The sequence below is a fragment of the Halichoerus grypus genome, chromosome 6, assembly GCF_964656455.1.
Source record: "Halichoerus grypus chromosome 6, mHalGry1.hap1.1, whole genome shotgun sequence".
Classification (NCBI taxonomy): Eukaryota; Metazoa; Chordata; class Mammalia; order Carnivora; family Phocidae; genus Halichoerus; species Halichoerus grypus.
Window position 1 is genome coordinate 82,138,801 of NC_135717.1, and position 12,956 is coordinate 82,151,756.

A 12,956-nucleotide genomic window follows, 5' to 3' on the forward strand; every position below is an offset into this window, starting at 1 on the left:
ATTGCACAGAACCTGGAGTCAGGAGATCAGATTTGGGCCCACCTTCACCACCAGCGAACTCTGTGGCCATAGCAGTCACCCCACCACTCTGAGTGTTATAGTGACTATCTGTGACTTTACACATCTTAGCAGATATACCTGGAGTGCCTTATGGGTGTGCTAGGGATTTGCATTGGTTCAAATTCTGAATAAAGCATACATGAGATTAGTACAAGATTAACATCCTCTATGTTTTTAAAAAATATATAAAGCCAAGGAGGATATTCCTAGTTCTATTCACACATAGAAGTAAAAGAGAAAAAGCTATTGTCCCTAAAATACTTCTTGAGGTATGAGGACTAAATACTAAAGGGCATAAATCAAAGGATATGGGCTTTAGAGCATGGTCACTGTACCCATTTAAAGGTATCACCAAAATAAGCAAGGTTCATGATAACCGCTTACCCCATAGAGCCATGAAGATGGAGAAGAAGACGGTGGCAGGGTTGTCAAACAGGTGGCTTGCCTTTGCCGTACCACAGGCTGAGCTGAGGTTCCAGTAATCACAGGACTTGTCGCACAGGGGACACATGGTGAAGGCATTCTGCTGGTCACACATCTCTTTGCTGCAGTAGAGAGAGGCTGCTGGGTCAAGTGGAGCTCGAGCAGGACCCACCCCAAGCAAATCACCCTAAAAACATCCCCCACTTCCAAATCCATGGCGGAGCTGATCACCTCCAAAAGTGGGGTGTGTTAAAGACGTTGAATTCTTTACCATGAGAGCATTATTCCTGTATTTTGTCAAAGAAGTGGGTGGGCCACTGCTGAGGTACAGATCCCATCACTAGGAGTGTCCTAACAGAAAATCAGTGAGCATCTGCCAGAGATGTTGTACACTGCATGATGCTTAATAAAGTCCCTTCAAAATGCACTGAGTCTAAGAGGTTGGTGGGGAGTACCACCAACTATGAATCCGTCACTTGTCTGAAGTTACGTTTCACCATCTTCATGCAAGCTCAGGCTGTCTCATTAAAGCCTACTGGCTGCCTCACAAACGTGTGAGACCTGGTCACAAGGAGAGGCAAATACAAGAGTGTGATTGGATCAACACAAGCTCTTACTTCTCAAGGAGAAGCCATGTAGAGAAGAATGGAGTCAGAGCTGGGTTGGAAGCCCCTTTCTAAGTGCATCAGCTGCATGACCATTTGTAGAATGGGGATTAATAACCTCAGCCTAATAATAATGACCTAAACCATGAAATGGGATTAGGGGGAATGAAAGAATAAAGTAAATTCTTCCAAAGTCTAGGTTCTATGATACTTATACAGTCAAAAAACCATTAGCTATATTCTAACCTATTCTCAGTATATTTCTATTTAGTGGACTAATGAATATAGTTGAAATTCCATTCACTCTTTAGGTGATTAGCTAGATCCAATAAATTCAGGCTCATATGAGTGCTTGCAAATAAGAACCAAAGAACAACCAGCCCTAATCGGCTTCCCTACTGTCCCTCCACACTACATATTGGTAGGAAAATGAATAAACTCATCACTCTGGTGTGTAATATTTCCCCAGGGGAATGGATAGATGGTGAAGTTCATTGTTTGGGGGAACAGGGTGGAGAACTCAAGATTTCACGAAAATGAAGCATTGGCTGTTCTCACAGAGCTGCTGGAGACACAGTCATGGGGAGGCAGGGGGTCCTACTCTGAAAACCGCCGCTGTGTTTCCTCCGGAAAGAGACAGCAGAGGGCACTACAGAGCATGGCTGACAAGTGGGAGGACATTGCCAGGGTCAGCCGACTGGTACCCTGTGTGCTAAAGCAAGTGCTTAGATGAAAGCCAGAAGTCAAGGGATCCCTGGGTCCAGCTCCCCTTCATTAAGAAGATGAAGGGTTTTCCTGAGGGCTGTCACCGTCTTTCAAGTCCCGGCTTTCAGGCTTGTTTTTAATGAGCTATTAAGCCCACAGCAAGGAAAGGCCTTCTGCGTGAGAGAATGGAAACTCTAGGTCTCTGAGAGTATATCCTCATTCCTCCACTGACTCGCTGCTAAGCTCTCCACTGGCAAGTGTCAACAGCAGTGACTCATTCACAATGACAATATTACATAGTAACATCTTAATAGTAAGTTCAGCCGTGCTGGTTTCACTTGGGCGCGTTCTTATGGGTAACCGGAGAGCAAGGTTTATTCTAAGTCTTCTGGGTCCAACAAGTGTCCGCTGTATCGTTGAGGAGGAGTCACTACTTTCAGAGAGGAGAGTCCCCTCTTAGAGAACAGATTCACATAGGAAACTGTTGGTCTTTATAAATTATAGTAAGGAGCTGTGCTTTTAAGCCATGTCTGAGAACATATAAGTTCCTTGGTGCTGCCCTTCAAATATGTGTGTCAGGGACATCACTTTGTTGTTTGGGGCTTTTTTTTTTTGAACACATAGACTTGGGGAAGGGATAATCCCTAGCCAACCTAATCCTAATCAAAACTAGTCAGTGCTAAAATGTCAGGAATGAAAAAGTGTTAGCAAACCAGCTAACAAAGTGCAAAGCACTTTGAAACATAAGTGCTGTGTCAGTTATTGGCTTTACAATGGGAGGACAGTCAACTACCAATCATTTGTACAAAATGGCAGCCACTGTCGCATGGATACTCCCCAAATCATTTAAACTTGAAATCAGAATGCTTTATAGGTATAGGGTCGTTTTGTTTGTTTATTTGTCTGTTTGATGCAAGCCATTTGAACAGAATTCTGGAGAAATTCTGCCTCAGGATGATATTAAAATGACTTTGTGTTCCCTGAGAGAGGATGCCTCTCTAGACAAGGCTGAAAGAGAAGCAGAAAGGTGAGGGAAGCTCAGCTTAAACTGAAATCACATCTGGTGGGTTTTTCACTAGCTGCACAATCCACGGATTTCTAGTTAGAACCAACTGTGCTATAAATCAAATGCTGTATTTCTTCAGTCTATCATTTTCTCTAGAAAGCACAAGAAGGTTGATAAATGGCCTGGCAGTCAGCTGAACCAGGACCCCAAAGTGAGTGGTGTTCTTAATCAGTAACTCGTTGCTCATAAGTTTGGTGATACAGGGCTGTGCTTGCACAAAGGGAGATGGTGCAACATGGGAATTATTCCAGAAATTCAGACACAGCATCTGCTATTAAGGTCTCAGACCAAGGTAATCATTTTTTTCAAGATGGTTTAGATCAATCAGCTTTTTTTTTAGCTTTTTTTTTTTTTTTTTAATGCTCCAGTCTTTCCTACCCATGTAAGCCAATGCCTAATAAATAGAACCAATCCTTTGGTAAGTAGAGAAAAGTTCTATAGACATATCATGCACATATGGAATTATTACTCATAAGTGATATTTGTATTCATATATCCAAGTTGCTGTTGATAAAAGGTACCATTTAAACTTCCACATAATGTAAATTTTCTGCTTTTGATATTGTTATATGAGACATAACCATTATGTTATATGGTTATATGAGACATAGGTTATATGAGACATAACCACGAGGGGAAATTGGATGAAGGGCATGGTGGGCCCCTTTGTACTATCTTCCTATTAATCTATAATGTTTTCAAAATATAGCATTTTTAAAAATTATACATAGATAATAAATTCCAGGCTTAGTGTCAAAATTAGAAACCTCTAAAGTAATCCCAGGGGGGCGCCTGGGTGGCTCAGTCATTAAGCGTCTGCCTTCGGCTCAGGTCATGATCCTAGGGTCCTGGGATCGAGCCCCGCATCGGGCTCCCTGCTCGGCGGGAAGCCTGCTTCTCCCTCTCCCACTCCCCCTGCTTGTGTTCCCTCTCTCGCTGTGTCTCTCTTTGTCAAATAAATAAAATCTTTAAAATAAATAAATAAATAAATAAAAAATAAAGTAATCCCAGGAATGGTACAAGTTTTTAATCATGCTTAGGAGTGGCTGACAGACATAGATCCCGGAAGAGTATGAATTTGTTTAGATTCAGTATTGGGATTTAAAGACTATTCTTTTGTTGATAGGGAGTGGTATTTTACGAGTTTTCGTCAAGCCCATTGAGCTTGGATTTTTGATGGCTATCTAATTATGATTAAAGAGCAGTTCTTTTTAAAAATTCTTCATAATACACATAAGTAAGGAAGATGTAAATAATAGAAAAAAATTATCACACCCCACCCTGAGTCTGCAAATCCAACAACCAAAATTTCAGCTTTAAAACAGTCAATTTCAAACTTTTTTGACTGTGACCTACAGTTTAAAAACAATCTTTTCCATCAGATTCCAGTACACAAATACATACATACTCTCTCTCTTCCCCATAAACATATTATATAGCCAAATAAAATCTCATGAAACAATACCCATACTTCCTTCTTGTGATGAATACTAATATTATATTTCATTCTACTCTATCCTATCTTATTCTAGTTCATTTAAAATGTAACCATTCAACTGATTCTGTGATCCACTAATGGGTTGCTATACATAGTTTGTGAAACACTACACACTCTGACAGGTAAGAAGAGACATCTGCAGTGATAATGATCATCACATTTCACATCCATATATACCTGCATATACATGAATGCATGTGTATAGATACATATTTTTCAGTATGTGTAGACCATGGTCATTTTCAGCTACATGGTCCCTGTTGCATGTATTCCCATATGGGGAACCAAGGCACAAGTTCTAAATCCCAATGTAAGCGAGCGCACTGATGGCCCACCCTCTACCCTGGCACTAGCTCCCTACGCACAGTATAGAGTTTTCTAGTTTGGATCAATCTGAGGCCCAGCTCTCTAGGGATCAAACTGGGCAAGAGACACGTGGGAGCTATGTTTTCTGAGAAAGTACCAGGCAAGGCCAGTTGAAACTACTTGGCTGCCAGGGAGGATATGAACCTTCTGGGAGACTTCACATCTTATGGGCAAAAGCAAAGACTTTGGAGCAGGAGGCAACTGAGGTCAAGTCGCAACCCTGACAATTATTAGTTGCTGAAGTTGGACAAGTTATATGACTGCACTTAGCATCAATTTCTCCAACTCTGTTAGGTGAAAATAATACCAATCTCACAGTTTACAACCATGATCTCTACAGGATCAAAGAGACAAGTACCTAACAAACACCCAGCCCCATGCCTGGCACAAGGTAGGTATTTGGCAAGTATTAGTTTTTCCCTCATGCTAGATGGCCTGAGGAAGGCAGAACCTCAACCACATATGTTGTGTGATGGTCTCAGAATTCCCAGTCAAAACACTGGGCAGGGGTGCCTGGGTGGCTCAGTTGGTTAAGCAGCTGCCTTCGGCTCAGGTCATGATCCCAGGGTCCTGGGATCAAACCCCGCATCGGGCTCCCTGCTCATCGGAGAGCCTGCTTCTCCCTCTCCCTCTGCATGCCACTCTGCCCACTTGTGCTCTCTCTCTATCTCTCTGTCAGATAAATAAATAAAATCTTTAAAAAAAAAAAAAAAAAAAAAAAACACTGGGCAGTTGGTACCGGAGTTTTACACACAAAAATATCCAAACCTTTGTCTCTTACACCAAGTTATTTAGCTTTATTCTAACTACTAGCAACACCAACCCCAGTTTCTAATTTACAAGACCATTTCTACAGATTAACATGGCCGCAAGAAGAGATACCTGGTTCCTGCCATTGGTGAAACCCTTTTCTCAAAGGAGCCCAGCTCTTGGTCCTTTCTTCAGGATGGCCATTACTTCCTCCAACTATAGTGGACACCCACAGTCTGCCCAGTATCCTCATCCACCTGGATACTGAGGGAACATCCTGTTGGTACAGCATGATCCTGCCCCAGAGCCACAACTGTGGGCCCAGGGCCTCCACCCTAATCCAAAATGAGCCAATAGGCCTTTTTCATTTGGAACCAATTCAAGAAAAAGCTCTACGATACAACATCCATGAGCTATTAGTAGGAATGTTTACATCCAATGGAGAAAATATGTAGTGAAACAAATACAAGAAAGAACCAGAGATGGGAGATAAATAGGAGTCCCTATTTCCATTGGTCCTTAGGCTAGTCACACGCCTGCCACTGCGTTCCCTGACACACCCCAGAATCCTTATAATAAATTCCTTTTTCTTTTTTTTTTTGCTTCAGCTAGTTCATGTTGCATTTCTATCACTTGCAACTGAGAAAGTATTAAAATACATTAACCATGCTTCGGTTTTCAAGGACAGTGCTGAAGATGGCAAGGGATTTAAATGCTAAATATGTTAAGTGTCTCTTTCGTCACTTGTACTTTATTTCCACATATGTTGATTCCTTCAACAATTATTTATTAATATTCTATTATGTGCCAAACATCGTCTCCTTGAATCTTCACAACAACATCACAAGGTATGGGTTATTATCACTATTTATAGCCAAGGGAAGGAAGACTTGGGGAGTTAACTATCCAGTCTTACAGCTAATATGTATTGCTGTCCATCCTAAAGGATGCTTTTTTTTTTTTTTTTTTTGAGAGAGAGAGAGAGAGGAGAGAGCATGAGTGGTGGGGGGGGGGGGGAGGAGAATGACGGAAGGGAGAGAATCTGAAGCAGGCTCCATGGCCAGCACGGAGCCCAACATGGGGCTTGATCTCATGACTCTGAGATCATGACCTGAGCCAAAATCGAGAGTCAGATGCTTAACCAACTAAGCCACCCTGCAGCCCGAGTATGCTATTTTTAAGTGCTTATATTCTTTGTAGGCTCTCTTTTCACCATAAGGACCAGACTTTGTTCCATCTCTTGGCTCTCCAAGAACCCCACCATGGGACCTGTCACCTGCAGTTTCTGACTTCCTGAACCAGAGGCTGAGTCCCCTCAGTTCCAGAGCTGCCTGCTTCTATGGACAGCTTCACAGCATTTTATCCCAACAGTGTTTGACCATATCGACATGTGATCACTACCCAATGCCACTCAACATTTCCTGCCTCGGGTCTTAGGGGAAACCAGAGAAAAAAGTCATGAAGTTGAGGGGAAAATGCGTTTCTCCGGCATGGGTTTTTTCATCAGGTAGAATCCACTTGCCTGTATCAGACTCTAGCCCTGGAGAAGAGCCTAACTAGGAAAGGAAGGGAGCCATCCCCAGCAGGCTCTGAAGCTATTCCCAGACTCTATAGTTCCCAGATCTGTCTCTGGAGGGAGGTTATGTGTGTAGTAAGGGGAGGAGAGAATAGAGGGTAAGGAGTTTGGAAGGAAGCATATGAACTGTACTCGCAACTGGGATGAAACTCCAAAGTACTGCCATGTGGGAACTGAGGCTTTTTCTTTAAAACCCTCTCACCTGGGAATATCTTCTTCGATTGTTGCACATCCGTAAAGAAACACGATCACTCCAATTACAGAAGATGGAATGAGGAATGATGTATATAATCCCAGCCAGGCAAAATATAGTCCAATTTTTTCTCCAAAATACTTTCTGAAAAAGAAAGAGTATCGCAACACATATTGAGAACACCATAAACTTCCCCCATTTCTGTTTATTCTAAACCTGACAACGGGTCAGCGTAAACAAAAAGAGATGGAAGTTAGATGGCGCAAGAGGGACCTCAGCACAAAGAACTGGTCTCTTCCACTATGAATTACATTCCCTGGGAATCACTCACACACACACTCACACACATACACACACACCAGGGAATCCTGGCTATTCACGTGAACTAGCCCCAAGAAGGAATCCAGCCCTAACAGCAAACTGAAAGTAGACCATATATTTTGGCATCTTTACCAGACAAATAAAAGTAACACATCATCATCTCATGAGTACCGTAACCCACAGAAAAACACCTTTTCAGAACTTCATTATGTGAATAAAACACAAATTATTTAGGTGGGCATGCGTACTTATGTACACAAACCATAAAACTCAGAAAAATAACTAGAAGCATTTTGGTAAAATATTAGCAATGGTTTCTTTAGCTGATGGGATTATGGGTGGTTTTTATTTCTTTATTTTTTACGTTTCTGCAATTTTAAACTCTCTACTTTGTTAATGAATTAATTCTATAATTTAAAAAATTCTTTTAGAGAGAAAATTAACAAGCCATTATTTTTTTGATCCCTAGAGTTCAGGAAGTTAGTAAATTGTCACACTAAGTCTCTAAAAAAGGGATTTTTCCTTTAAATAAATATTGGTGATGGACACCTGACGAGAAAAAGACAAACCACAGAGAAACTGTATATTTTATTTCTCAAGAGGCTATGACATAAAACACAGGAGGGAAATGGGAGTGCAGCCCACTCTTTGATGTGAGGACAAAAGAATAAGAACAGTGAATTGAATCTATTTATCCACTACCAAAGGTGCTGCTCCCACCTAGGATATAGACAATGGCAAGAAAATGTGGCTTCCACCCTAGCAACAAGAAAAATCCAGATAATCTGTGACATCAAACTTTCCTTGAACCCATCATAGAATGGAGGCTACAAGGTAATCATGTGAACTGAATTTAAAAAAAAAAATGACAAACCCCTCCAAGGAAAATGGGACATGCAAACACTTTCAGATTTGGCAGAGCACAGGAGAAAAGGGCAGTACAAAGAAAAAGATATAATCTTGTAAATTCTGAAAGGCTGAGTATAGGTTAGCATGATAGATTACAATAACTGAGAGCTCCAGACACAAGAGGGGTTTGCAGTCCTTCATAAGATCCCAGCCAATGACCACCACCTGGTACTCATAAGGAGGGTAATGGGCAAGGTAGGAAACTGGAAAGGGCCTCTTTATTGAAGAGGGGCGTGGAGGCACACTCATCTCCCAGGACCATCTCTCATTCAAATCACTGAGTGAAAAGGATCAGCAGTCTGCTCTGGGAGAGGGGCAGGAGAGAGGATAATATCCTAGGGTCTATCATTTATGTAATTGAAGCCCCAGGAAGATTAAAAGAAAGAAGACAGAAGAAATATCTGAATGGACTATGGCTAAAAAATTTCCAAAATTAATCAAAAACAACAAAACATAGGTCTAAGAACTCCAGAGAACCCCAAGCAGAATAAATATAAAAACAAAAACAGAAACCTACACACCGAGACATACCAAAATCAAATCTGAAAAACAAAGATAGAAAATCTTTAATTAAGCTGGAGTGACGGTGGTGTTGGGGAGGGGAAGATGAGAAAGGGAGGATATTATATGCAAAGGAACAAAGATAAGATTTACAGCCAATTTCTTGGCAGAAACTACGCAAGCCAGAAGATAATAGAGTGACAACCTTAAAGTATGGAAAGAAAACAAAAAACAAAAAAAACAGTCAACCCAAAATACTCTCCCATGGGGATAAAACTAGTTCTTTGGAAGCCAAAAACTATCTTAGGTATTACAGTGGTTTTTAGGTCTCCAAAGTGCCACAGAACATAAACAGATATACAGTATATATGTGGTATTAAATTTCATGGAGGAAAGCAATAATAGAAAAAAGGCAGAGAAACATTGGTATCAAGCAAAAATAGTGATGATGTCTTATGGTGTTTATAACATATATAGGAGTAGGATAATAATAGCACAAAAGATAGGAGAGAGGAAACTGAGAGAGAGTATTGGAAGGCCCTTACCCAGGGTGTGAAATGGTATAATATTATTTTAAAGTAGAATGTGTTAAGTTAAAGATGGATTCTGTAAACCCTAGAGCAACCACTGAATTTAAAAAATAGGTATAATTAACAGACCAAAATTGGAGATGAAATGGAACCATTAAATATACTCATTTGCAAAGAAGTCATGAAAAGAGGAAAAACAGAAACAAACTACATATAAAACAAATAGAAAACAAATAGAAAGGTGGTAGTTTTAAAATATAAATACATTAATGATAACAAATGTAAACATACAAGAAACCCACTTTTATTATAAAGACCTATATAGAAGAAAAGTAAAGAAATGAAAAAAGATATATCATGCAATCATGAATCAAAAGGAAGCTGGGACATATAAAGACTTCTGAACAAAGAACAGTAGGTACCTGGGATAAAGAGGCAGATCAATTAATGACAACATGGTCAACTCATTAAGAAGGCCTGATAATCCTAAATGCATACAGTAAAATGCACAGATCATCTGCATACATCAAAATACATACAATAAAAATGGACAGAACTAAAAGGATGAATAGACAAATTCTCAAGTATAAATTGGAGACTTCAACACTTCTCTCTCAAGTAATGGAGAGGACAAGGAGACATAAAATCAGTAAGGACATAGAAGTCACTACAAACCAACTTGACCTAATTGACATGTATAGAACAGTCCACTAAACAGCAGAAAATACATTCTTTTCAACACACATTCACCAAGATAGTCCATATTCTGAGTCATAAAGCTAATCTAACAAATCTAAAAGATTGAAGTAATAAAAATTTTATTCTCTGACCACAATTAAGTTAAACTAAAAATCAATAGCAGAAAGATATCTGAAAATATCCATAAATATTTGGAAATTAAACAACACCCATCCAAATAACCCAAAGAAAGGTCAACAAAGAAATAAAAAAGGAAATTAGAAAGTATTTTCAATTGAGTGAAAAGGAAAACACAACATATCAAAAGTTGTGGGATGCCTTTAAAGCAATACTTAGAAATTTATAACATTGAATACTTGTACTAACAGAAGAAAGCTCTGAATCAATAATCTAAGCTTGCACTTCTACTAGAAAAAGAAGAAGAAACTCAATCCAAAGCAAACAGAAGGAAAGAAAGAATAAGGTGGGGAGCAGAGATCAGTGAGAATGAAAACAGAAAAACCATAAATAAAGTCAATGAAAACAAAAGCTGGTTGTTTGACAGGATCCATAAAATTGATTAAATGTTTAGTTGGACTAATCAAGAAGATGAAAGATAAAACACCAGTTCCCAATATGGGGACTGAAAGAAGGGACATCACTACAGTTCCTATTTCCATGACCATGTGATACTGTTAGCTGCCTCCTCATGGGTGCTCATCTTGCCTTCCCCTCCAGGCTACATTGCCTACCTCTGGAAGAAGAGCGGGGAACAGAGAAGGTAGGAGAGACATAAGACATAACAAACACAAACTGTCCTAGTGCTCTTGTCTTGACCAACTTATTTGGCTCCGCTTTTAATTCTCACGACATCTTTTCCAGGTGAGGAAACGGAAGCTCTCTGGTTAGAAGGACTTGTCCAAGGTCACATGGCTCGTGGATGGCAAAGCAAGCATTTGGTCGCTCATCATCTGACCCCTCCATGTCTAGTGCTCTTGCCAGGATAGCAACAGCAGTCATAGGGACTGAAATTTATTGAGGGCTGATTCTTTGCCAAGCTCTGTTCTAAGAAGATTCTAAATACTGTCTCATTTTTTCAGTCCACACAACTCTATGAGGTAGTATGCTATTATCCTCCAATTATAGATGAAGAAAGGATGTACAAAAAGATTAACCCAAGGTCACATGGCTAGTAAGAAAGAAGAGACAAGATTCAAATTCAGTGAGGCTACCTTGAGATTCCAGCTCTTAAGATTCCTCCACAGTATACCGACTTATAGAAGGGACTTAAAGAAGGGAAGGAAATGGTTGGGCAGGGGACATGCCCAGGGAAAATTTGCTGAGTTGGAGAAAGACAGCACATAGCTACCTATCCATACTCTGTCCCCTGCCATGTTCCCATGTTTTTCCCAGCTCTGAAACCAGACCACCACAGCATCCCGTCTGAGGCATTCAGCCATTCAGAGACCTAAGATTTCTCTGACTACTCTCTTAACCCATAAAATCTACAAATCTTTTCTCCTGTTGCTTCCCAGGTTTATGCTTACAGAGCTGATCCGATAAATTAAACTTCACTAGAGTACTTTGTCACTTCTTCCAGGAAAGGAATTACATTTCAAGCTTTATGGAAACACAATACCTTCACCCCTTAAAGGAAGGGGGAGAATATTTTGAGGAGCTCTTTTAACTGTTCCACATAAGCAATTTACTCCTCTTTTTACCATAAAAGCACCGATGACCAGAAAGGTGGACAGGAAGCCTGAACACAGAGCCTAGATACCTTGAAAAGGAAGGTAGCAAGGTCAAAATGTATTAAGGTAAGAACAGATGAAACAAAAAAGGAAAAAGAATCAATTATGTCATTTAAGGGCAACAGTTTAGTAGTTAAAAATTCAGATGCCTTCAGGAACCAGGCAGGAAACACAAATGATCAAAGCAGGCCAAGCACGATCAATCACAGCAACTCCAGTAGAACACTAGAGGGCTTAGTTCTATCTACAGGGACCAGTAACTCAGCTCCAGCAGTCCTGGGAGACATGTGAGAAAATGGGCCCAGTATTGCCAGATCCTACAATTTTCTAAGAAAAGCTGGAAATCTGTATTTCTCCTAATTTTTGATGTTGGCAACTAATTCAACTGGGAAAAAAAATGTGCAGGCCAAACAAAAACATCCAAGGACTGGACAATGTCTATGGGATATCAGCTGGTGCCTTCTCTGGTATAGCAGAGATCACAGAACAGGGGCTCTGGAGTGGGCAGAGCTGGCATGAATGTGCCCTCTGCTGTGTCCCACCTTAAGAAAAAGTCTTTCCACTTCTCTAAGCTTCATTTTCTTTCCATTTAATGTGAAAATGAAATGAGCAAGGTCTAGGAGGACACAGTAAGCAAGTAATATTAAAAATTGTTGATGAGATTTATTCTAAAAATCCACGTCATCTACTACATTAAAAGGGAAAACTTCTGTTCATCAAATGGTACCATTAAGTGAGTAAAAAGACAGGCCAAGGAATAGGAAAAAAAAATATTTGTATACATGGACTTGTATCTGAATACATAAAGAATTTCTACAGATGAATATGAATTAGAAATCCAAGAGAAAAATGAGCAAAAGACTTTAAGGAACACTTCATTAAAAAGATACGCAAACAATGAATCATAGAACACTACATCAAAAACTAATGATGTACTGTATGGTGACTAACATAACATAATTTTAAAAAGTATTTTAAAAAGAGTATTGAAAAAAAAAAGATACCCAATTAAGGTGTCTGGGTG

General features: G+C 39.9%; 1 protein-coding gene across 1 annotated transcript in view; it reads right to left on the minus strand.

Annotated features, from left to right (window-relative positions):
* ANO2 (anoctamin 2) overlaps positions 1 to 12,956 on the minus strand; it is a 322,969-nt gene that overhangs the window by 174,238 nt on the left and 135,775 nt on the right. The window contains exons 10-11 of the mRNA XM_078074088.1: positions 7,252 to 7,386; positions 445 to 605 (exon numbers count right to left, since the gene is read on the minus strand). Of these exons, the coding sequence (XP_077930214.1) occupies positions 445 to 605; positions 7,252 to 7,386 (296 nt within the window). The remainder of the gene's footprint in view (positions 1 to 444; positions 606 to 7,251; positions 7,387 to 12,956) is intronic.